Source organism: Rhineura floridana, chromosome 13 (genome assembly GCF_030035675.1).
Source record: "Rhineura floridana isolate rRhiFlo1 chromosome 13, rRhiFlo1.hap2, whole genome shotgun sequence".
NCBI classification, from domain to species: domain Eukaryota; kingdom Metazoa; phylum Chordata; class Lepidosauria; order Squamata; family Rhineuridae; genus Rhineura; species Rhineura floridana.
The window spans coordinates 9654609-9680712 of record NC_084492.1 but is presented as its reverse complement, the minus strand read 5'-3'; the positions used below and the strand labels follow the sequence as shown (position 1 = coordinate 9680712).

General features: G+C 43.3%; 1 protein-coding gene across 2 annotated transcripts in view; it reads right to left on the bottom strand.

Moving 5' to 3' along the window:
- The window catches only part of MBTPS1 (membrane bound transcription factor peptidase, site 1), a 66962-nt gene that overhangs the window by 8661 nt on the left and 32197 nt on the right, over positions 1-26104 (bottom strand). The window contains exons 9-20 of one of the 2 annotated variants that reach the window (XM_061593751.1): positions 25760-25862; positions 24765-24916; positions 22926-23087; positions 21656-21800; positions 19799-19987; positions 16459-16631; positions 12594-12709; positions 10553-10709; positions 9513-9637; positions 8613-8690; positions 4365-4505; positions 270-401 (exon numbers count right to left, since the gene is read on the bottom strand). In XM_061593751.1, the coding sequence (XP_061449735.1) occupies positions 270-401; positions 4365-4505; positions 8613-8690; positions 9513-9637; positions 10553-10709; positions 12594-12709; positions 16459-16631; positions 19799-19987; positions 21656-21800; positions 22926-23087; positions 24765-24916; positions 25760-25862 (1673 nt within the window). Of the gene's footprint in view, positions 1-269; positions 402-4364; positions 4506-5653; positions 6073-8612; positions 8691-9512; positions 9638-10552; positions 10710-12593; positions 12710-16458; positions 16632-19798; positions 19988-21655; positions 21801-22925; positions 23088-24764; positions 24917-25759; positions 25863-26104 lie in introns of those variants that run through there. The other variant, XM_061593752.1, reaches the window with a different exon arrangement.

The following is a 26104-nucleotide window of genomic DNA, read 5'->3' as shown; positions in this document are numbered from 1 at the left end:
ATTAGTGCCTGAAATAACCACAGGGGTAGATATTGGGAGCAAATGTGGCAGGATCCGAGAGCCCATGCCACTACACCCCTTTTAACCCCCCATTCTTCCATCCCCCCTGCCTCCTCCCCAACCCCATCACCATTTCCCCATCTACATTTATCCTGTTACCAGCCCAGCCAAACAGACTGAGACAGGCAACAGCAATAATCAAGGGCTCATCTCCCATGTCAAATACCATCACTGCTCATCTCTGGCTGTACAAATCAAACAAAAATCACCTTCCATTCGCTCTGGAAGAGTGTAGCCTGCGCCTGTTGGAGGCTGTTGTCTGTTTTCTGAATGGCTGAGGCTCGGAGGCATCACACCGTAAGAAGTGTATTGAAGAAGAGAATCAAGAAGCCAGAAGCAATCTGGGATTTAAGAATTTTTTGGAGGGGAAAAGAAATTATCCAGGTGCTTCGGTATTTCCCTCTAGCCAAGCAAACCAATTCCAAATGTTAACTACTATTTATGCTGCTAAATCTATTACTGCCATCTGCTACCTCTGACACTTGGCAGCCCTACCCTCCTTGGTCTAAGATAGACCTGGTGCTTCTCCAGATACTGCTGGATTCCAGCTCCCATCAGACCCAGCCAGCATGCCCAATGGTCAGGGATGATGGAGTCCAGCAACATCTGAGGTGGGCACAGGTGGGTCATCTCTGGTCTGACTGCAAGTGCTCCTCCCCTATGGACTAGTTTGAACAGCCTGTGTTTCAACAGCAGAAGTATCTTGAAGGCAGGCCTTAAGAGCATAAGAAGAGCCAGCTGGATCAGTCCAATGGCCAGTCTAGTCCTGCATCCTGTTCTCACAGTGGCCAACCAGATGCCTTTGGGAAGCCCATGAGCAGGACCTGAGCACAGGAGCACTCTCCCTTCCTGCACTTTCCAGCAACTGACATTCAGAAGCATACTGTCTCCAACCATGGAGGTAGATCCTAGCCATTACGGCTAGTAGCCACTGATAGCCTTATCTTCCATGGATGTGTATGGATGTGTCTAAACCTCTTCTAGAGCCGTCCAAGTTGGTGACCATCACTGCCTCCTGTGGAAGCAAATTTCATAGTTTAACTATGTGCTGTGTGAAGAAGCACTTTTTTTGGTCTGCCCTCAATCTTCCGATATTCAGCTTCTAGAGTTGTGTGAGAGCAAACCATTTCCCTATCCACTTTCTCTGTGTCATGCATAATTTTATTAGCTTCCATCATGTCACCTCTTACTCGCCTTTTCTCTAACAAACCATAGTTTGCAAACGCACTTCAAATCATATTCTGGTTTTGTCAATCACAAGCAATGCTTTAATATGATGGTTCAGACACCACACTAAAGCACAGCTAAGCTTCCATAACCATGGTTTGGTGAGATGTCTGAATGGAGCCACAGTGCTGGTCTCCTATACCTTCACTACTTTAGCCCTATAAACGGAGGAGACATCCATGGGTACCCAGTGAACTTTAAAATATTTAAGTCACTTTAAAGTGAATTGACATGATGCCAGTCTAAGCTGTCAGAAACAAGGCTTGCATTTAAAAAAGTAGCATTTATTAATGTAACAGAAAAGGGATGCTAGAGGGGCATGATCACTATTTTCATCCTTTTAATTGGACAGATTATTTTGAGGCACATTAACTTTTAGGCATGTGCAAAGATTACTATGCTTAGTAAGGTAGTAACTGGGTAAATTGTAATTGGCCAATGTTTTCAGGCATTCATCTCTTCCAACTAGACTCCAGTCTATTCTTCATAGACCATTTTAACATACAGTTCAAAAGACATTTTTTTACAATTCCCACCCGGCATAGCTGTTTGGTGGGAATGAGAATTAATCTTCATAATCCCGATGTCACTGAAATCCTCACCTTTGATTTTTTTTAACAGAGGTCAGACACATTTTTAGGATTTATACATCATATATGTGAAGAATTTTAAACACAGATAAGCTCATTGATGCCACAACAGGAGGCATTGCTTCTAATCCACAGCATGAAAGCCAGCCTGATGCTCTATTCAAAGATATCCTTTTTGACCGAAATAAAGAACTTGTGCTGAGTTTAACAGCATCCTCCAGCAGTAAAAGACACCCTCCTACCCACACAATGGGTTGGAGTGTGTGTGTCTATGAGAGTATCTAGTTATCATGGCTATCAAGCAGTTAAAGAATTTGTATTTGATTAGTTGATTAAATTTGTATTTATTATTACTGAATAAATTCTTTTTATTATGAAACAAGTAAGAGTGCAAGGTCAGTTAATTAAATTTAACTAATTTGCATATTGCTGAAACCTAAAGCCTTGTAAGAAATTAAAGGTAGCACAGAGTAGCCTTAAAATTAAAATTAAATTAAAAATTCCATGAAGACTGTAGGATAATCCCTAGTCCCAATGCCCGCTGTAATTATGCAGTAGCTAATCACGTATTGTTCCTGTTTATCAGTGTCTCCTCTTCCTTCCTTTGCATTGGTTTTAGACTGCTAGCCCCTTTGAGGTAGGGACCTATCAAATTTGTTTGTCAAGAGGGAGAAAGATGGAGGGAACGTGACCCTACTTATTCTCCTTAATCTCTCTGTGGCTTTTGATACCGCTGAACACTGTACAGTAAACTCCTTGAGCAATTCCATGAGGTGAGGGTTGGGGGCACTGTATTATGGTGGCTCCACTCCTATCTATGGGGCAGTTGCCAGAGCATAGCCATGGGAAGCTACTGTTTAGCACGATGAGAGTTATCTTGTGGCATTCCATAGGCGTCCATTTTTCCCCCATGCTATTTAACATCTGTATGAAGCCCCTAGGAGCTGTCATCAAGAGAGTTGGAGTGAAGGGAGGTGTCATCAGTGCCCAGTTCTATCTCTCCATGCCATCTGAATCAGGAAAGGCTGCTCAAGCAGGTGCTTAGCTTGCAGATACTCCTAGAACCAACCTTGTCATTGGAGGCCCAAGTGGCTAAGACTACCTATTTCCACTCACAGTCGGTTTGTTTTCAGACAAAGATGACTTGACCGTTGTACTCTGTGCTCTGGTAACTTCCAGACTGGACTATTGCAATGTGCTTTATGTAGGGCTGCAGTTGAAAACAGTTTAGATGCTGCAACTGATCCAGAATGCTGCAGTCAAGATTATTTGTTGGGGTAATATCTAGAACCCATATAATTTCTGTTCTAAAGCAGCTGCATTGTTTGCCATTTTATTTCTGAGCCCAATTCAAGGTGATCACATTGGAGTAAGCCTTACATCACTTGGCCTGCAAACATCTATACCGCCTCTTACAGACCTCCCAATAGAGGCGTGTCTGGCATCATCGTCATTCAGCTTCAGTCTTAGGCTGAAGACACATCTCTTCCCTGGCCTTGGACAGTCAAAAGTTACCTGAAACTGAATGTGGGGTTTTTTTTGTATTGATGGTATTTTTATTTTGTTTTAGACTGCATTGCATTCTATTGGATGTTCTAGCTCAGTGTTCTTCAACTTTGGGTCCCCAGATGTTGCTAGACTACATCTCCCATGATCCCTTGACCAGTGGTTAAGCTGGCTGCTAGCCTTTTACCCCTTTAAGTCCCTTGAATACTTCCCCCTCCCCTTATATCTTTGGATCAAAATGTTCAAAGAGTTTCTCATAGAAAAGCACAACGATGAAGCCAATCACCTAGGGCGGCATTCAAGAGGCAGCAGGACAGCCATCTGTCAAATGTGTTTTAAGATGGATTCCCACATTGGACTCAATGGCCTTATAGGCCCCTTCCAATTGTACTATTATATGATTCTTTTTCCAAGTCTGATTGAAGTTATTTGGGGGGGGGAAGGAACAACAATGAGAAATCCACAAGTAGTAACCAACCGCTAAAGAGACGAGATATACTCTTTACATCTTGAGAAATGTGCTGGTGAATTCTCATTTACTATTTTACAAAAGGAAAAGCGCTCCAAGACGAATCCCAATAAGTCCCATCATTATTGACTCTGACTGACCTCAGATCAGATCTTCTTTTCAGTCAACCTTTTTCTCCCTAGCTCCTAAGACTGAGGTTTCATTCTGTCTTTTTTTCTTCAGCAAAAGCAATTCTTCCACTAAGGCTGCATTCCTATTCCCAGTTACTTGGGAGTAAGCCTCACTGAACCCAATGGCCCTTACTTCTGAGTAGACATGTATAGGATTTTGTGAGTACAAGACCTGTGTAGGAGGATGGAACCTTGCTCTGCAGCAGATGTTATACTTTGACCATGCAGTCACTTTTTCTATACACCAGGGGTGGCTTTGTGCTGTGCGCTGCGATCGTAAAGACTGAACTTAACTTATGGAAGTAATGGGATTTCCCCCCCGCCTTAGCATACTTGACACACCTTTCTGCCTGTGGCTATCATCCAAGCAGTTTGAGTCACCGTACAAAACTATCCTGCCTCCGCCTTCCGAAGGAACTTGGAAAAGGCCCAAAATGGGGACGTTTTCTATTATTGCCGTTTCCTGCTTTAAAACTTCAAGACCTAGAGGAAAAAAGACATTTGACAAATGGCAGCATCCCAATGATCTCACATGGCCAGGGGGTCAATAGAGCACAAACTCTCAAAACAAAAGATTTAAGATGCAATACATTTGTATAGGATGGGATAGATAGATGATATAGATATAAATGGAAAAAACTTCAGCTCCCTAATCCTAGATATCTTTGTCTATCCAATGCTGTGCCTCTTTACACTTTAAAACAATTTCCCAAGGCTCCCAAAGAACAGAGAGTTGTAATTATTGGGTACTCCCCCCCCCGAAATGTGTTTATAATGGAACTATAAAGCACTGGGGAAGTTTGGGAAGGGCCGAAGCTCAGTGGCAGAACATCTGCTTTGCATGCAGAAGGGTCCCATGTTCAGTTCCTGGCATCTCCAGGTGGGGCTAGGAAAGACTCCCCATCTGAAACCGTGAAGAGCCACTGCCAGTCAGAGTAGGCCACTGGTCCATCTAGCTCAATACTGTGTGACTCAGTATAAGGCAGCTTCCTGTTTTCCTAAGTGTCAAATCATTTTCTTACATGGCATGGCACAATATGGCTCCAAGGTTTTGGGGGACCCTGCGGCAAGATGCCCTGTGTGGGCCCGTCTCCTCCTTGCCACTGTCTCCATGGCCTCTCCACTTCCCTGTTCCTTCTGCGCCCAATTCTTAAGTCCGTCAAGAGTTAGACGGCAAGATGAGCAGAGGCTTTGGAGTTGTTATCTGTATTAATTTTGTACTGGTGAAACCCTTGATATCTGCAGATGTTCATGCAATTTTCAGTTACATTCCTGCAGTATGGGAGTTAACAGCAGGCCAACGAAAGTGGATCTGCGAGCCCTTATGGTTGCTAAGAGACTTCTGCTTTGAGCATGGAAGAATAAATACCCACCGTCTATTACGCAAAGGACCGAGCACTGCCCTGGATACATTGGAACGTATTTCATATAGACGTCAATTTTGAGCGGATACCTATTTGGACATCTGGAGGGCTTATTTTAATTTATATGCTTAATTCAAGATACATGTACTGACAGCTATTGTATCCATAATTTATACTGATAGTGATTTATTACAGTAGTAGTAGTATTCATATATATATATATATAAAAGACAGTTTTGAAAGCAACAAACAGAACTTCACTCAAGCTTGCTCTGGATCCCTATAAGGATTCCATTAATCACCTAAAATAAATATATGAACGTAATTGTGATTAACCAAACAGAGGTTTTTATTATATTAACAAAACGTTTCAGCTTCCGCCTTCATCAGCTGCCAACATACAATATATATATATTACTTCTTTTTTTGGTCCCTTTAATATTTTATGAGCCAGTATGGCATAGTGGTTAAGGTGTTGGACTACGATCTGGGAGACCAGGGTTCGAATCCCCACATGGCCATGAAGCTCACTGGGTGACCTTGGGCCAGTCACTGCCTCTCAGCCTCATGAAAACCCTGTTCATAGGGTTGCCATAAGTCAGAATCAACTTGAAGGCAATCCATAAAAAAAAAAATCCCATTACTGTTTTCTTTGTTTTCTGTTTCTTTCCTTTCATTGTGTAAATCTGCAAATAAAAAAAATAATTAAAAAAAGATTAGCAGAGGCTGCCACTTCTTGCTTGCCTGCTTGCAGGGGTCAAGTGCACAGGCAACGACAGCAAGGAGCAGCAGCAGCAGCAGCAGCTAGGCCTGGGGCTCAAAGAGTCTGCAAGGGTGTGGGTGTGAGACTCAGCCTGGGCTTGGTGATGCCAGCTCCCGACACTAACATTGGCATATATGCACCAGTGCGTAGCAGGGGTGGGGAAACGGAGGCACTCCAGAGATGCTGCTGGCCTCCAACTCACAGCTGCCCAGGCATCCAGAATTATGGGAGTTTAGGTCCAACAACATCCGGACAGCCACAGGTGCCCCATCCCTGTTGTATAAGTCAGCTTCAAAGTTTTGAAACAAAGCTGTGTAAATGGTTAACCAGGATCTAGGCAGGTCTCAACAGGACTGGAAGGCCAAATGAAATGCCACAAAATTGCCGGCATTCTTCATTTTGTTTCAGCTGGAAGATAAGGGGAAACAATGAGCAGCGAGCGACGTCTAGACAGGAGGGCAAAGGCACTTTTCATTAGCAAGTATTTTTTATTATGATTGCAGCTTTCTGGTTAATGGTCATAGTCAATGGTTCAGCATAAAATGAAAGAAGATTAGTAAACTCATTTCGGGGAAACATTAAAAAACACAAAAAGCTACTCATGTTGCCCTTCGTTATGAAAAGAATTCTAAAAGAGGCTCTGCTCCAAAACTGTACGTGCAAAGAGACAGGCGTGTGTAGAGGACAATTTTTTTTTTCCTGAACAGCAGCTCCTTTCCTCTCTCGTGGCACATTGCATGTTGCTTTTCTGAACTCTGGCGAGCTTACAAAGCAGCTTGGGTTGGAGGCAGTCAAGAAGCCCATTGCAGAGTCAGTTAAACTGGGGCCCTCCAGATGTTGCTGGACCCAGTCTCAACCTGCATGGCCAGTGATTAAGGATGATGGGAGCTGTAGTCCAACAACATCTGAAAGGCCACGTTAGCCAGCCTTGCTGTGCATGAGCAAACCCATTCACGCCTTTATCTGCTCTGCTTCCAGATTTGGTTTGGAGGAGGAGATGCGCCTGGGATGAGGCTGTTCTCTGTCCCTCTGCCAAGGCTAAGACAGACAAAACTTGAGTTGGGATCAGACACAGAGTGAAGGAGCCTGTTCCTTTGTCCTAGGGCAGAAGACCCACATATGGAAGCCCACCCCTATTAAGGTCAGTCTCCAATGCTCTCACTCCAACAGCACAAGGATTTATGCTTGCGCAATAGAACATTCCCAAACTCTCCTTCCCCTCCCCTGTGCCCTCCCCAACATCTGTTCTGGAGGGGTGGGGGAACCCAGAGAACAGATTTAGGGGGCATGCAGTGGGGAGAGAAGAGGGGGAAAGCTCTACTGCGGAAGGGTAAACCCTTGCGTTAGTGCAACTAGGAACATAGTGCTACTTTGGGTACAAGCCTGAGTTTGTAAATATCTTTGCCCAAACATGTGTGTAAGCCACTTAGACCTTCAAAGTGGTGGGAAGCCAAGACAGGAATCTGTTAAATAGAAATATATAAATATTTTGCTTTGGGGCTAAAGTATGCAAATATAGTTCAGCCAGACTTTGCTAATGAAAAATATTATCTTTCTGTTGTAGAGATGAAACGCTTAATGAAACTTCATGTGAAAGTTCAGCATCTGAGGTTGCATAATGTCCCCAACATATACACACACACAGGATGGAACTATACATTGTCAGAGACTTAGGCTGCCACTGAAAGTGGTGCCTACATCTCACATTCTCCTCTGATCCCAACACCTACCCTCTGCCATGACATAAGGATTCTGTCTCTGTTTAACATCATTGGGCAGTACAGAGAGAAGCGAGGAAATGAGTTACTATATGTTACAGGTATCAGGAGGGAACTCAACACAGAGATGTCATTTTTGATAGCAGCCCTGTATCAGTGGCAACATGCAGTTCTTCCTGCATATAGAACAGTTTGCTGGAATATCTGAGCAAGTATGATAATAACCCAATTCATGATAGAGATGCTCTTGCAAAACCTTCCAATAACAAAATGATGGATAATCAAAACCTTCCAATAACAAAATGATGGATAATCAGAAAACACTGAGTGCCAGTTTAGGACCTTAGTTTTCCAACCTAAAAGCAACAGAAATTACATACAGCAAAATTAAATCTTCCCATCTTGGAATCCCATCCAAAGGCAGGTGAAATCCAGATTATTTCCTACATTCCAGTTTTCATTTACAGGAGGGCAGACGTGCAGCTTTAACATGCACTTCTTTGTGACCCAAGATGAGGGTGTAAACCTTCCCTGGGTAAGAGCTTTGGACACTCATGATTGTATAATGCATGAGAGAAGGTCAACCTAGAAGGTGCCCTTAAGTTTTTCAAGTAAAACAAAAGCTAAGTGAAAAGTTAACACACTTTATGCCAGGAAACGATGCTGGAAGTTAAATCATACTCTTGATCGTTATTTATTTGCTTGCCCACCTAGGAGGAATATAAAAAGAAATGCCGCTTTGTACCTTGATCTTTAAAAGTCTGTGCAATTACAATGCCATCTTCTGGAAACTTTGCAATACTACATCCTGAGGCATAGTTCACTGGAAAAAAAATTAAAAGGTAGAAATTCGCCAATTCTAGCTCCTACCCCATAACATTTATTGCATAGTTACAGAGAAAGCACATATATAAAAAAGAGAAAAAATACATAATGCCATATATAGCTTCAATAATTCTAGCTTTTAACTAGGAACCTGCAGCCAAAAATCTGACTGGTGCATTCAAATCAGCCACCCCTAATCCAACTATACCGCCCTCTTAAAGCTTGTTGGGTCCCATCCTGAGAAAGCTCTTGTACCTTTAACAGTTTGATCCTTTGCATGCGCAGACAGGATTGAAGCCTAAAAGTCGCAAAAGGAGATCTTTTACTAGGTGCAGCTTTCCCCACTACAGGGCCGCAGCAGAGGCAAACTTTTCACCAGGTGCAATTCTCCCTTCTCTATATATCTTCAAATATACCTGTCAGGATCCCAATCTGGCAGTCCCGCAGGCTGCAGCTCCCTTGTCTGCCACACACTGCCCACCACTAGCAAACAGCCCCTGTTGCCTATCTGCCCTGTGGGGAGGAAGAGGAGAGGAAGGGAGGCAGGCAAAGACAATTACAGGGCCTGCTCCAGTTGGACCATCCTCTCTTGCACCCAAGGCCAAAGGACACTACCTGCCTGAGGGGAGAAGAGGAGAGCAAGGGAGGCAAAGACCAACACACACACACACAGAGTGAACTTTACATTTCGTATCATTTATTTGTTTTAAAATTGTAAAGCACCTTGGGTGCCTTGGCAGAAAAGTGGGGTATAAATGCAATAAATGAATTAAGAGGCCCTGTGAGAGCAGCCAGGTATTGAAGAGTCCTGTTTACTTACTCTCATGGCTTGCCATGGTAAAATCTCCTTCATACAGCCCATCGCTAAAGGCCATGCCCCAAACGGAGAGAAGATCATTTAGAGCGGGAATGTTAGCTCCTCCAGTATCAGGCATCCACCACTGCCTACAAAAACAGCAGCACGAAGCAAGTTATCAGAACCTAGAAGAGTTTGGCCGTTCTTTGGTGGGGAATATGAACCCCTCCCCCATGTCTAATATCCATGCTGACACAGCAGTCACCAAGGACAACAACTTGCATATTTTAAGACACCTCTTCGGTATTAAACTTTAGACTTTCAGAGGCTTAAAAAAATCTGTGTGCACCTACTATTTATTGAACAAGTTTGCCTAACACCTCTTGGCATTTTAAAAAAGTCAGATTCTTATTGTTTCCAGCCAACAGCCATAACGATATAAATCACAGAACAACAACAAATGACAAAATAACAACAATCCAAGAGTAAGTTAAAACATGTCTATTTTCAGAACTGCAGAGCTTAAAATAGGAAAGTTCCCCAAATAATTTAGATTTTAAAAATCCCAAAGTTTTCAGTGGAAAAAAAACACCCTGTAACTTCCTCTCTGCTAGCACATACAGAACTACTCTGTATCAGCTTTTCCCAACCTTTGGGTCCCCAGATGTTGATGGACTACAACTTCCTCCACCGTTGGCCATGCTGGCTGGGGCTGAGGGAAGTTAGAGTATAGGTAACACAGTTGTCTATACTGGCCAGCAAAACCATCTAAAATTCTAAAATAGAAAATCTATCCTGAGGTGAATTTTATAAAGGGCAATACAAGGCGCACTTCGTTGACACTTGATATGTATAGTTTTTCATACCCATTCTACTTTTGTGATTGTAATTTGTTTTAAGCTGTTTTTAATGCTGTATTTCAAATTGTTATAAACTGCCCTGGGACCTTATGAAGGACGGGTAATAAATCATACGACTGCGACTAACAGCAATAATAATAATAATAATAATAATAATAAAAGCAGACAATGTCTTCAAACTGCCTGGTTCCTGAATACCCATACCTTGTGTTTTCATCGTAAAACTTGACTTTTCTCATCACCGAAGTGTTGTACCAGTCGCTGAATATTACCAGCGACAGTCCATTGTCAACATCCCTCCTCAGTTTGGTGATTTCTTCTGGAAAATACTCTTCCTCGCTGTCCACCATCAATAGGGTCCCTGTGGGAATAAGGGAAAGACTATTCAGAAGTGTCACAAACACTGGCAACATCATTTCACTCCTCACTTGCCCCCAGACATTTTTATAAACAGAGGTGAAACAATCTTTGGACATCCTCCCCCCCCCCGTTTTGCCTCAGCCAAAGGGAAGCGGGTGGTTCACATCCTGTTCCTTCTCTGCTGGTTCTCTCCTTGCCTAGAGCAAGCCACAGACCCTCCCCTTCCCTCCTTGGCTTCCTCAACCCTTTCTAATGTAGTTTTCTTGCCAGGCCTGCCTCGTCTTCCTCCCCCCTCACTCTCAAGCTGGCCCTAGCTTGTGGAGTGACTTCCCTATGGCTCAAGGGAACCATCAGCCTCCACAGGGCTCCTCTCTTCTCCCTCCTTGGTCTCCCATCTTTTTCTGCCAGCCTGTCATAGATCCTGTATTCAGAGACTTGGGCAAAGCTGCCTCCCCACAAACCCCCATACAGAATAACTGCTTTAAGACATAAGCAAGTAAAAAAATAATAGCTTAAACCCTTGTTTGGCATTCAAGGGTATGCCTCCTCTCCCAGCCAGGCCCAGCCAGTGGACCACAAGCCCCACAGCCACAGTCAGTGCTGCCTCCAGCCAGGCCCCTTTGCTTCTGTGCTGGCGACTGGGGGCGGGGGACGGGGGCACGAGTACTCTACAGGGCTTCGGCCCTCAGGCTACCAATTGCTGATCCCCAACATACAATGTTCACAACTATTTGAGGAGACCTGGTGTGTCTGGTTGGATACAATAAAATAACTAAGGGTCCTGTATCTAGCAACTCCAAGAGCCTCAAAAGCTCAAGCCCCACTCAGAAAAAAAAACAGTGTTTAAGATACCGCAGGACTCAATCATTTAATTCTTATTTATTCATATTTACGTAACAAGATTTCTATACCGCTTAATAAAAAAACCCAACCACTTCTAAGTGGTTTAATAAAATAGTGCATCATCATCATCTAGACAGCCATATTTACGTACAGGGTAATTTACAAAGAATGAGAACTGGCGAGGGGGAACCTCCGCGCTGTGTCCCTCACTTGGCCTACAAGGCCATTTTGGTCAAGCCACAGCCACTCTCCCTATAGGTGACATCATATATGACATCGAATGTGGCTCCACTGAAAGTGAGCACGTGGCAAAGCCCGCACAGAGCAGAGTGTACAATGGTGGGCAAGCTCAGGATCAACTGATCATCAGGTCTTGCCAAGCACTATGCATGGGGCTTTGCAAGACCTGACAATCGGCTGATTGTTGATTCCTGTGAAGGCCTGTGCATAGCCCTTGAGGAGCGCTGTGCATGGGGCTCTGCTCTTACTCACACGGCCTGTTTTCAAACTGTGCTGGGAAAAACAGGTAACCTGTAACAGCAGGTGATGGACAGGTGAGAGGCCCCGCCCACCCGTCAAACTTTGCCCGCCAGGGGTGGAGGAGAAAGCGATTTGGCCCCTTGGCCACTTCCCTATCCCTGAATTAGAGGGCAGCCCAAAGGACATGCAATCTGAAATAGACATGACAGAGGAAGAACAGAGGAAGGGAAGGGAAACAGAGACAGGCATAACCAGGGCGGGAAATATGCAGTCATTGCAGACACACATGCTTACAACAGGGCAGCCTTTGCCAACCTGGTGCTCTCCCGACGTTTTGGACTATGTTGTCTGGCAGCGAGAGGAGTTAGGAGTCCAAAACAATTCAGGGCACCAGGCTGGCGAAGGCTGCAGCAGAGTATTGGGACATCAAGATGAACTCAAATAATACAATGCCTTTATGCATACTCTAGCAAAGTCTCCTAGGCTCTGCAGTCCTACACAAAAAAGCCACACATCAAGCTAAGTAAAGACAAACCACAGAAACGAGCTCACAGCGACTTACCATACTGACTGGCATCAAAGCAAGTAAATGGCGACCCAAGAACTTCAACGAAATACCCCATACTTCTCAGATGTTGGTACATATCCCTGAAGTTCGTGTGGATGTGGTCACCGTTCCTAAGAAGATAAACCAAGGGAAATAAATAACCTGATTTTCTTGTCAGATTGGTTCCTAAACGGACGTGCATTCAAATTCTGTTTTCTAGTTTTTGATATCTAACAATGCATCTGTGCACAGTTCATGGACATGGCCCCTCACTTGTGCATCACTGCCCAATGGCAGATCCAGAAGAAAAGAATGCGAATCAGCCAGGAACCTTTTTCATTCCGAGGGCCACATTCCCTTCTAGACAACCTACCGAAGGCCTGCGGTGAGTGCAGCCAAAGGCAGAAGTGGGAAGAATGAATGAAAAAGTTACTGTTGTGCAGTACACTAGTTTCTACATACACACCCCTGTGTCCTCCATCCAGATAAACAAGAGATGTTATCAGAGTTCCAGGGCACATTCCAGCCTGGCAAAACCACTTGAGGTGTGAAGCATGGTCAGTGAGGGGTCTGGCTTGGGAGGAGTCCCAAGGGCCAGAGAGAGAGGTCTGGAGGGCCGCATTTGGCCCCAGGACTGAGGTTCTCCACCCCTGGTATAAACCAACACATATGCTGCGTTCACACCATTGTAGGACCCAATCTCTGGCTTATACACACACTCTTGGGAGGCAGTATCTTTGGATAGGCTTGACCACATTCAGACAGGAACAAGACATGTGAGAAAGAACCAATTAAAAAGGGGGAGGTGAACTGCATTGTCACAGACAAAGGGAAACTAGAACGGCCTAAAGTGGACAAAGACTTTATGTGGGAGGAGATGGTTCTTCAAATATCTGGGCTGCAAGCGGATGGTAGTAATCTATAAAGATTTATTTCACTGGGTGACAGAACTAACTCGAACCACGGTATCTGCCTGCGAACGGCATAGTTTGTGCCATCACATTAACGCAATAGCAGCAAGCCACATCAGCCATTATATCGCAAGAGCAGATGCGGCACTGAGGCTAAGAGAACAAGGTGTGATCAGGGAAGGGTCCTAGCTCAAATGATGCCTTAGCTGTCTGTTGAGTAGTGGCTTCTGTTGGGAGGAAAGCACCAATGCTTTTAGCAAGTAACCTGAACCACTGGGGGGGCGACAGACAGAAAGGCAACCTTCCCTCACTGATTCCTTCTTTAGTAACTACTTGTTCATTTTTTCTCAGGCTTTACTTCCTCCTTTCCTCTTTCTTTCTAGTCAGTCAAAGATACTGTCGGTGAGTGTAAGACTCATGGCTCTACAATGGCCACATGTATGTCTGTAATCAGAATGATATTATTTCCCAGTAGTAATAAATCTGAAGTTTCTTTATTCTTTCAACCAACAGTCTTACCAGACTATTCATATCTGCACTCCGCTGCAACAGATACCAAACTCCAATAGTTTTCAGCAAGACACGACTCTCTCAGCCTCAACCTATCTATGATATGAGAATAACATTATCATCCTACCATATAGGGCTGTTGTAAGGGCTAACAAGATAATTTTGTGTAGAGCTTTGAACACTTGAAATATGCCATATAAGCAGATATAACTAGACATAAGTTGGTTCTAAAAGGAAGAGGCTACAAGGTAAGGCTTGGGAGCAAAAGCCCTGTAATCACTGCAGTTCCCTGCAATGTGCTTGCCACTCATTGATTTATTTTGGTAGTTCCGCCACCCTCAGAAACTGGTGGGAGGGGGTGGCCCAGGACAGGGCATTCTCTGAGGCAACCCCTACGTTGTGGAACTCCCTCCCCTCCAAGGTGCATATGGCAACTCTGCTGTACAGTTTTAGGCGAATGCTGAAGACGCTACCTCTTTACCTGGCCTTTGACACCTGAGATGTATATTTTTAGAACCCACCCTATTTTTGTGATGTTGTGATTTTAAGTTGTTTTAATTGTTTCAATTATGTATTTTAAAATTTTTGCAACCCGCCCTGGAACCTCTGGATCAAGGGTGGGTAATAATAGTAATAACAACAACAACAATAACATCATCCCACCCCTCCTTCCAATAGGAGCCCAGGGCAGCTTGGTAGGTAGTTAACCACAGGTTGACCACCAGACAAACAAACCATGGCTTGTCTCTCCGAAGTTTGGTTTGATTTCCAACTGCTCTTGCCTTATGTCTTTGTAACTTGGAGAATGTCTGGGGTGGGATTATAGCCAAAGAAACCATGATTAAGGAAGGGTGCTGGGTTTGCACACAATGCCAAGCCATAGTTCAAACAAACAAACCAAGGTTCACAAGCCAACAGCAAACCATGGCTTCAGATTGTGGTTTATGAACAGTAAACAAGCTATAGTTAAGATGTGCGCATAATACTAATATTATTAAAGCATGGCTTACTGCAGGAGTAGCCAACATGGTGACCTCCAGATGTTGTGGACTCCACCCTCATCAGCCTCAGTGAACATGTTCAATGGTCAGGGAGTCTAGCATAATCTAGAGGACACCACATTGGCTACCCGAGCTTACATAAGAACATAAGAAGAGCCTGCTGGATCAGGCCAGTGGCCCATCTAGTCCAGCATCCTGTTCTCACAGTGGCCAACCAGGTGCCTGGGGGAAGCCTGCAAGCAGGACCTGAGTGCAAGAACACTCTCCCCTCCTGAGGCTTCCGGCAACTGGTTTTCAGAAGCATGCTGCCTCTGACTAGGGTGGCAGAGCACAGCCATCATGGCTAGTAGCCATTGATAGCCCTGTCCTTCATGAATTTGTCTAATCTTCTTTTAAAGCCGTCCAAGCTGGTGGCCATTACTGCATCTTGTGGGAGCAAATTCCATAGTTTAACTATGCACTGAGTAAAGAAGTACTTCCTTTTGTCTGTCCTGAATCTTCCAACATTCAGCTTCTTTGAATGTCCACGAGTTCTAGTATTATGAGAGAGGGAGAAGAACTTTTCTCTATCCACTTTCTCAATGCCATGCATAATTTTATACACTTCTATCATGTCTCCTCTGACCCGCCTTTTCTCTAAACTAAAAAGCCCCAAATGCTGCAACCTTTCCTCGTAAGGGAGTCGCTCCATCCCCTTGATCATTCTGGTTGCCCTCTTCTGAACCTTTTCCAACTCTATAATATCCTTTTTGAGATGAGGCGACCAGAACTGTACACAGTATTCCAAATGCGGCCGCACCATAGATTTATACAACGGCATTATGATATCGGCTGTTTTATTTTCAATACCTTTCCTAATGATCGCTAGCATGGAATTCGCCTTTTTCACAGCTGCCGCACACTGGGTCGACATTTTCATCGTGCTGTCCACTACAACCCCGAGGTCTCTCTCCTGGTCGGTCACTGCCAGTTCAGACCCCATGAGCGTATATGTGAAATTCAGATTTTTTGCTCCAATATGCATAATTTTACACTTGTTTATATTGAATTGCATTTGCCATTTTTCCGCCCATTCACTGTTATGTGTGAACCACACTATTGCCACATTCAATGGTTTTATATGTTGCTTAAAGGAGAAACCCCCCAAATCCCAATAGTATCCATAATTAGGAATTTGGGGGGAAATTACAAATTATATGAGTAATTAATTCAAGAATTCAGTTTAGTTCTAGTGTAGTCATAATGATTCAGAACTATTTCCTTTCTAAGCTAGGCTGCAATCCTACAAGCTATGAATTAACCAGATGTTGATGGAGTGCTTATGCAGTTTATAATTTTTCCTGAGAGTACAGAAAAGTAGGCATGTTCCCATGTTACACTGAGAACAGAATTGTACTCTTGACTTTGTCAGCATTATATGCCAGTAATGATCAGTACTGCACAAAACCACATACTCACCAATCTAAGGGATCATTTTTCATCCTCAAATTATCCCTTGGAAAATATCCTGGTGGATACCGGAGATTGTGATACTGATCCCACAGGACTCGCTTACTACGAGGGGGTGTCGGGATAACTTTCACTTTTATTGGGAGTTTCATGGTTGAAGTCTGTTCAGCACCAGTTTTCGACTGAAAGAAATGGAAACAAAAAGGAACATAAGCACAGTGGAATTCCTCCCTCAAACATAGTAACCCATTTTACAGAACATTCAACTGATAACGATCTCAGTTAAAGTAACCATTCACATACATTCATCCCACTCCCTGCCCTGTCCTCACAGTCCCCAATATAATACTGTAGTACAGTGGCTTCAAATCCCCGCTTAACTAGAAAGCTCACTGGGTGGCCTTGGCTATTTTGCAGGGTTGTTCCAAGAGGAAAGCACCATTCCAAGCTCCTTGGACAAAAACCAGGATGCAAATGGCTGAATGATGGCTGTGATCTAAACTGCTAGACAAGTATTTGTCTTGGGTGTTAAGATCTTCAGAGGGCACTCTCTTCACCACCCTCAGAAGTGCAGGGGATGGTGGCCCAGAAGAGGGCTTTCTCTGTGGCAATCCCTAAATTGTGGAATTCCCTCGTCACAGAGGTGTGTCTAGCATTTTCACTGTACAACTTTAACTGTATTGCTGAAGATGCACCTTTGACAGTTCAGGCATTTTGTTCTGCGGTACCCACCTCTCTTGTTGAATTTATCCTATTCTGTTCAATTTGCAACAATTTTACTTATTTTATGGCACTAATACTTTTATCAGTTTTTAAGAATTGTATATTCTATTGTTACAACCCTCCTTTGGATCTTATGGTGAAGGTGGGGGGAGGAAGAAATCTTACAATAAATAAAAGAAATAGATAATATGATATAGGTGTATAAAATAAATAAAAATAAATATTTCTGAGTGTCCATGGTGATTTTTTGCTTGCATTTTCCAAACAATATTTATGTAAAAACGTAAGAACATAAGAAGAGCCTGCTGGATCAGGCCAGTAGCCCATCTAGTCCAGCATCCTGTTCTCACAGTGGCCAACCAGGTGCCTGGGGGAAGCCCGCAAGCAGGACCCGAGTGCAAGAACACTCTCCCCTCCTGAGGCTTCTGGCAACTGGTTTTCAGAAGCATGCTGCCTCTGACTAGGGTGGCAGAGCACAGCCATCACAGCTAGTAGCCATTGATAGCCCTGTCCTCCATGAATTTGTCTAATCTTCTTTTAAAGCCGTCCAAGCTGGTGGCCATTACTGCGTCTTGTGGGGGCAAATTCCATAGTTTAACTATGCGCTGAGTAAAGAAGTACTTCCTTTTGTCTGTCTTGAATCTTCCAACATTCAGCTTCTTTGAATGTCCACGAGTTCTAGTATCATGAGAGAGGGAGAAGAACTTTTCTCTATCCACTTTCTCAATGCCATGCATAATTTTATACACTTCTATCATGTCTCCTCTGACCCGCCTTTTCTCTAAACTAAAAAGCCCCAAATGCTGCAACCTTTCCTCATAAGGGAGTCGCTCCATCCCCTTGATCATTCTGGTTGCCCTCTTCTGAACCTTTTCCAACTCTATAATATCCTTTTTGAGATGAGGTGACCAGAACTGGGATTTAAGGACCCAGTGCCTGTGCTTGGTTAGTCAACACTATCCCCAGCGAGTGCTCCAGGACATAGGAAGCTGCCTGATGCTGAACCAGATCCTTGGCTCATCTGCGCAGCTCAGTCTGGACGGGCAGCAGCTCCCCAGCATTGCTATGGCGTTTTAATATGTAACTTGTTTTAGTTTTAAATTTTGTTGTAATTGTTTTCTGATTTTTTGTTTTTATATATGTTTATGCTGTATTTATTATGAGATTTTGAGATGTTTTGTATTTTTATACTTTGTTGTACACCGCCCAGAGAGCTAATGCTAGTCGGGCGGTATAAAAAATCTAATAAAATAAATAAATAAATAAATAAATTATATTGTCTATTAAGCCTAGAACTTGTCATGTACTGAAACTCAGGGGAGTTTCAAAAACTGCTTGTACTAAGATGTCATCAGCTGTCCAGAGAACAAATATTAAAAATGACACTAACAGAGCAATCCAACTCAGGGGAAGCCAGCGTAAGTTGCACTGGAGGGTAAGACGGCACAATGTTCCGTCGCCTCCAATTGCTGTTTAGGCCTAAATCCCATTACCTCAGCCCCTCCCCTGACACACCCCTTTTTGGGGACTTATGCCAGTTTACACCAGCTTCACTTACACCGTTCTTGGTTTAGCTGGCTGAGCTGAGCTGAGGGCCTTATGCCGGCTGAGCTCTGACCCAGCCGGCTCAGCTGGAGATCTGCCGCATCCAACTCTCCTCAGCCCGTCATAAATGCGAGTTGTATTGTGCCCTTTGGAGGCCTTTAGACCCCACTCCATGTGTTACAGAGCAAGTTGGTGCTTTCTCCCCCCCCCTGTTGTTGTTATAGACATCCCTAACATACAGCAATAGGTCTGGTGGGCACCATACTTAAGGTTTCAAGCCTGGTCCTACCAGATAGGAATTAACAAACACATTTATGCAAGCAACCACAGTGGATGTTGCAGTACTTCCTGAAGATACTTATGTGTTTTAAAATCTCAGACTGAGTTGGGAACCTTTTATTGATCCAAGGGCTGTATTCCCTCCTGAGCAACCTTTCAGGGGCCACATGCCAGTAGTGAGAGGCCCAGAGGGAAAACCAGGCAGAGCAATGAATGAAAATGTTACCTTTGTACAGGAGGCTATTTTCTACACACTCACCCCCTCCCTCCTCTGTATCGTCCCTCCAGGCAAGCAAGAGTCATTATCAGAGTTCAAGGACACATTCTAGCCAGGCAAGAAGATTCAAGGAGGGTGTGAAGCAGTAAGAGGCGTGGCCTAGGCTGACAGGGTGTGGCCGAGTGCGCAGAGAGTCTTGAGGGCCTGACAGAGAGACCTGGAGGCCTGGATTTGGCCCTTGGGCCTAAGATTCCCCATCCCTGGTCTAAGAAAAATACATTGTCAAGCTGCACAATAACAACCAGAATTCTATGACAGTTTTCAGACAGGGAAAGAGAACACATTTGCCTTTTTCTTAATCTTTAAATGGAGAAGCCTCCTTATTCAATCGTCAAGCTACATTCCTCAGTGCCCTTAGCAATACAGGATGCTAAGGCTAGATCTTACTAGCAGTTCTTGCCCACAATATCAGCAACTCCAGACACCATAGCTAGCTAATGTGGTTGAGTCAAATTCTCCCCCTGCCCCAAAAGGTACACAGCGTCAGGGAAGGATTTATTAATCAGCAGAATGAGGAAAACTTACCTCGTTTTCTGCCGGGGAGGAAACAGTGATCATGACGTGTCCTTGCGCAATGCCTTCCCAAGAGGCAGCTTTCTTTGCTACAGAAATAGAAATTGCTAGGTACCCTGACCAAGGCCACAAAATGGGGGAATAGGAGAACGCCACCTCGATGTAATCTCCATTCTGTGGTAAATAGGGTTGCCAGTCGGGCTACAGAACACAAAATAAAATATGGCTTGGTTAAGACACTGATTGGTAAATAGTGTCACTGCAAAGCAGCCTTTTAAGATATCAGAACTACACCAAAACTGGACTCAACCCCAGTGCAAACACACAGCTGACTCCCCGTAAACCATGGTTTGCAAATCAGTAGAGAACCTTGGGAATGTGTGTTTCCACCCTCAGTCTGACATGAATTCCACACCTTCCTTTCCTTAACTGGGGTTTACCATAGATATCTACACAAATGCTAAACATGGTGAATACCAACCAGAGTTCCTGACTCAACCAGGCATTGAAAGAAGTTTGCAAACCCAGGTTAAGCCAAGAGGGAATGTGTGGTTGGGACTGATCTCAGTGGCTGTCAGAAATGAAGAGAGGGAGCCATCTGAATAGCTAGTTTAGGTGCACCCAATGAATTTTTTTTTACCTTCTTTTTTCCCCAAAAACAGTAGGCAGATATATACCACTGCCATATCACAAACCGCTCTTGAAAGTCCCAACAGTTTCAAAAGCAGCTTGTGTTGCAATATTTGGGGGGGAGGGGGTTGAAAAACATTAAGCACAACTCCTCCCCCCTTAGGAGGACAGAATTAGTTCTGCAATTCTTTGAATCTCGGCCACATATTTATTATTATTATTTATTTATTAAATTTATATTCCCCCCTTCCTCCCAGTAGGAGCCCAGGGCAGCAAACAAAAGCACTAAAAACACTTTAAACCACCATAAAAAAGACTTTAAAATATATTAAAACAGAAACATCCTTAAAAACATATTAAAACATCTTTAAGTGGTCTTGGTTGACCACTTAATGATTTTTCTGCTTAATGATTTTTCTGCCTGTTGTAGCTATTGTAACTAACTGGAATACTTTATGCACCAAATGAAACAGCAAAGGCTTTACAGGTGGGCTAGAAACCAGTCTGTTTTTCGTGAATAAGGAAATGACACTCCCCATTAAAAAGGAAGCAGTTCCAAACTAACATTATTCCTATGTATGGCTATGCAATACATTCTGTTCGTCAAAACACTGGATGAATAAAGTGCCTGTTCAATGGGAAGCTCTCAGGATAACTTTGCAACATGTTTGCTGGATCTCCCTCTCCTTGGTGGGCTCCCTGAATTGGTATGATATCATATTTGACAAGCAGGTTAACAAAGATGAGTCTAGGGCCCATTAGTGGCATCCTTGGGGGTATAGACTTGGGGGGGGGGAGGAGAGCAGCACAACCACTTAATAAAAAATTTCAACATAGTATTTTGATATACTGTGGCACTTTCCACTGTGATGGAAGGACTACATTAGAACTGGCACAATATTCAGGCAGACTGCTGGTCTTCCTGTCGCAAAAGATCTTTAAAATGCTTATTTTGAAAGCTCACAATATAAAACCATACATTATGTTGCTGTATTCATCAAGTATCTTCAATTGTTCTCAGAAAGTAACTGGCATGGTATCCTAACAGCAGATTTAAAGTATAAACTTGAATGAATGTGATGGAGATGTACGGAATTAAATCTGAATGTGAAAGGAATGGAACCGGCTTCTGAGTAACCAATTTTAGGATCAGGAGGACTTCTCAAAACATCTTGCCTGTACAGGAGGAAAGAGAAACTGGCACTCAGTTGATGAAGGTTCAAGTCTTTCAAAGTCTACCTTGTCGACGATTTTTCCGGTGACTCCCATTCCATTCAGAATAGTAACGTTCACAATTGTTGGCATGCCTCCGTAGTAGATAGGCTGGGAGCAATATGGCCACATGTAAGGGCATTCCGTCAAGTCGATGTAGCTTGGACTCAAACTAAACAGTCAGGAAAAATACACACATACATGGATAAATAAATATCCATGGGCCTAAGTCCACTGTTTTAATCCTCCCCAGTAAACCCTGGGCTTTAAAAACTGAAATTACATTTGAAAACATGCCAGGCAGAGTCAAAGATGCTTTTACTATTTTGAATCAATACAGTCATGGAAAGAACATTAACACAGTTTTAAAGAAGGAAAAAAAGAGGAGACTGTTCAGTACAGGGGTAGGTAGACTTCTGGTTTGTCAGCTCTACTTTGTTTTTTACTAGAACCCCAAGATCTACTAACCAAAGCTAAGTGCAAAAGACAGAATTATAGAACAGGGAGCCTTTGAGCACATTCTGGACATGCTGTACTCAGTATCAGAAGTGAACTGAGCTCACAGGCCTTTCACACAGAAGTGCACTGCTACTTAATTTTCTTTATTTCAGCAGCCCAATTTAGATGAAAATAAGTAATTTTGTCATTGCTATTGTTAAACAATTGGGAGTCAGAAACCCAAGCCAATCTACTGCAAAATTACCTAGAGATCTACCAATCTACATTACTATCATCATCACATTTATATCCCACCTTTCCTCCAAGGAGTTCAAGGTGGTGTACATGGTTCTCCTTTTTCCATTTTATCCTCACAACAACCTTGTGAGGGAGGTTAGGCTGAGGGACAGTGACTGGCCCAAGGCTACCCAGTGAACTTTGTGGTTGAGTGGGGATTCGAACCTTAGTCTCCCAGGTCACAGTCCAACTCTCTAACCATTACACCACACAGGCTCTCCACACACGAATAGCTAACTGGAAGGCCCATGGTCAGCACCTCTCCATATCCCTTTTTAAGAATATAAGCCTGAGGGCAGGGGCTGTCTTGTTTTAAGTGACTGTATGGAAAGCACTCGAAGAGCCTTTTGAGTGTGGTGTGGGTTAAAGGGCTCAAAACAAACAAATATATAAACCAACAAACAAAAACTACCTTCAATATAAAAGCAGTTCAGAGCTGGAAAAACCAGAGGCCAATTTAAGTTATCCTTGTTGTGCAGATGTCTTCTTAGCTTAACACATATTTCAAAACATAACAAAAAAGGGGGTTACTTTGAGGTGTTCAATACAAACACAACATCACCTGGCCTGTGGTTTATAACTATTGAGAATCTGGTAGGCTCTGAGAAGATCCAGTTTGCCATGTCCTTGCTCAAACATGTTGACTCCAGGAAGCCGCCGTGCTGATGCAATCAAAGCCTGTTTCATACTAGCTGGATTCACCATTTCACGCTTCTGAACTGTGCTAAAAATGAGAAACCGTTGTAATGTTACATTGGTGCGCTGGCACTGGACCCAGCCAATGTGCTCAAGTTAAGAGTGAACCAAAGCCTTGTTTAAATAATTTCTTTTATTATTGGAAATGCAACACTTTTTCAGTACATTTTATTAAGGCCAATGCTAGAGAAGTTGTCATAATAAGCATCTTCCCTTAAACACAAAAGAGAGAGTGTCTTCATTTTTACTACCTTACAAATGATTCAGCAACGCTAACAAGAGTACCATTAAATGCAATTGCACATTTGCACAGAAAACGCGAGCATAGATTTTAGAATAAAGAAATATAAATCATTACACAGCTTCTACAAGGGTGTTTTGCTCTACACTCCAAACCTCTGCATTTTTGTAAATGGAAATGGTCTGCCTTCAAGTCGATCCCGACTTATGGCGACCGTATGAATAAGGTTTTCATGGTAAGCAGTATTCAGAGAGGGTTTACCACTGCCTTCGCTCTGAGGCTGAGAGGCAGTGACTGGCCCAAGGTCACCCAGTGAGCTTCATGGGTGTGTGGAGATTTGAACCCTGGTCTCCCAGGTCGTAGTCCAACACTCTAACCACTACACCACATGTAAATCCAACTGAGTTCAAAGGTACAATTTTCAAACCCCTTACAATATTTCTAGACTTGGAAATATTTTGTTCCCTAAAGCACCAAATTGTTTCTCTGTAAAACAGATCACAGAAAGGAGAATTCTAGTTCAGATTAAAAACTGCTATTATAGAAAGAATATATGATGAAAAATAAAATGCATGTTTGTTATTTCTTTAAAAAACCAACAATACCATATTCATAGGACAATACAGGAAAGAGGTGATTAATTCAAACATTAAGCCTTGCTTGAATTATGGTACTGAACAAGCAAGCCTCTGGTGGTCTAATGAAGTGTTTTTATAGTTGGTATCATATTCTTGCAAATTCCTTAGAATTCAAATCATAATTGTAATACAATAAAATTATATATATATGAAGCAAGAAAAATACAATTAAAATATGAATATTTAAGGTGACAGCTATGCTGTCTCCTGCCTTCAACCACAAAATCCATACATGCCACAGGCCACTTGAATGAAGCTTACAGACCACAGATGGTTCATAGTTTTGGAACACCTGCATTAAGCAAGTCACATCTGTCAGCTCACCTCACCCTCCTTCAGCATTATAAGGATGATGCTGACCGAGCTGATGGCTGTTTTAAGAATTACTGCAATAATGTATGCAAAGTACTTTCAGCACTCAAATTGAACATTATTATTGCTTGCAAACTCATCTTCTTCAGAGAATTCTGAAATATGCTCTCTTTCCAAAATAGCTTCCCAGAGTACAAATAACTTTTCCATGGTGAATGTGAGGCTTACTGATCCCAAGCAAGGGATTGCCAACGTGGCACCCGCCAGCCCACATGTACCCTCAGAGGCCTTCCCTGGTGCCCACAGGGCCCCCTCCTCCTGCAGAAATTAAGCATGGAAGAAGCCTTGTACTGTAGCCAATGGAATGTCCTATGGTGGATGTGGTGCCCACAGCAGTTTCTCCAGTGTGCAAATGGGCCTGCAGGTCCAAAAAGGCTGCCAATCCCTGTCCTAAGCCACTTCATCATTATCTATGCAAATATTTATGGCAACTGCATTCTCACTGAGCGCTTACCTTACCAGCAGAGTGACAGCACCTGCCACCACAGGGGAGGCCACGCTGGTCCCAGAGAGAGAGCGGCACCCACCCTTCATGCCAGAACCTCTCACTCCAGAGCCATAAGTAACGATGTCGGGCTTGACCCTGCCATAACCGCCAGGTAGCTCCTTGGGAGGAAAACACAAGAACAGAAATCTTTATGTTATTTATACCAGCGTAATAATCTGTGACGCAGCCTTTGCCAACCTGGTGTCCTCCAGATGATTTGTACTACAAGTCCTATCAGCCCCACATTTGGTGGTGGTGGTGGGGAGGGTGTACAAAGGGCCCAGAGAGAGTCGTTATGTCTCCAGGGGTCCTTGCAATATAAAACTTCCCCATCATAACGATGGATGTTCCACTACTTATAAGTGAACAGCCCAAAGCACATACTGATTTCCCAGTATTTTATGCTGAATTTGTTTATTTAAATCTATAGCCCATCTCAAAGACTCAAGTCAGGAAAAAAGAGGAGGTAGGGGTGGGAAATTAGTAGAGCAGAGGAAGAGTTCCCCCTGGATCACTTAAGTTCCCACAGCCTTTCCTGCCTTAAACCCTGAGCCCCACAGATCATCCCAAATGGGTAGATCTTATATGCTTCCAAAAAGTACTCAGACTTCGCACTGAAGATTTTCTGTTCATTAATCAATTTCACGGTATGTTTGATGGGCTTTGAAGTGATGGAGACGTACTTTAAGTGCATCTGTGTGTGTCTCTTCTAATGCATATCTCAGTCTGCATCTGTGTTGGAATTGCTTTTTAAGATGTTTTTAAAGATTTGTTAAAAAATATGTTTTTCAAGATGTTTTGTTTTAATATATTTTAAAGTCTGTTTTTATGATGTTTCAGAGTGTTTTTAGTGTTTTCTTTGCCGTCCTGGGCTCCTACTGGGAGGAAGGGCAGGATATAAATTTAATAAATAAACAAATAAACAAATGAACAATACATAAGCATTGCCAAAAGGCTCTTACCCAAGTGGTCATTCCCCTTGATGAGAACCGAGCGATGTTATCTTCAAAGTCAATGCCACCTACTCCAATCACATCCATTTGGTCAGCAGGGTTGTTGAGTGTGCTGAAAATGGTATTGGATTATTTGTTTATTACAGTTCTATCCCATCTTTCTACAAGGAGACGAGGGCAACATACATTATTCTTTTCCCTACCCTTTTATTTAACCCTCATAAGAATTGTGCAAGGTAGGTCAGAGAGAGAGAGGGAAAGGGGAGAGAGACTGGGCCAAGATCACCCAGTGAACTTCACAGCTGAGCAGAGATTTCAACCTGAGTTTAGAATCACAGAGCTGGATGGGGCGTT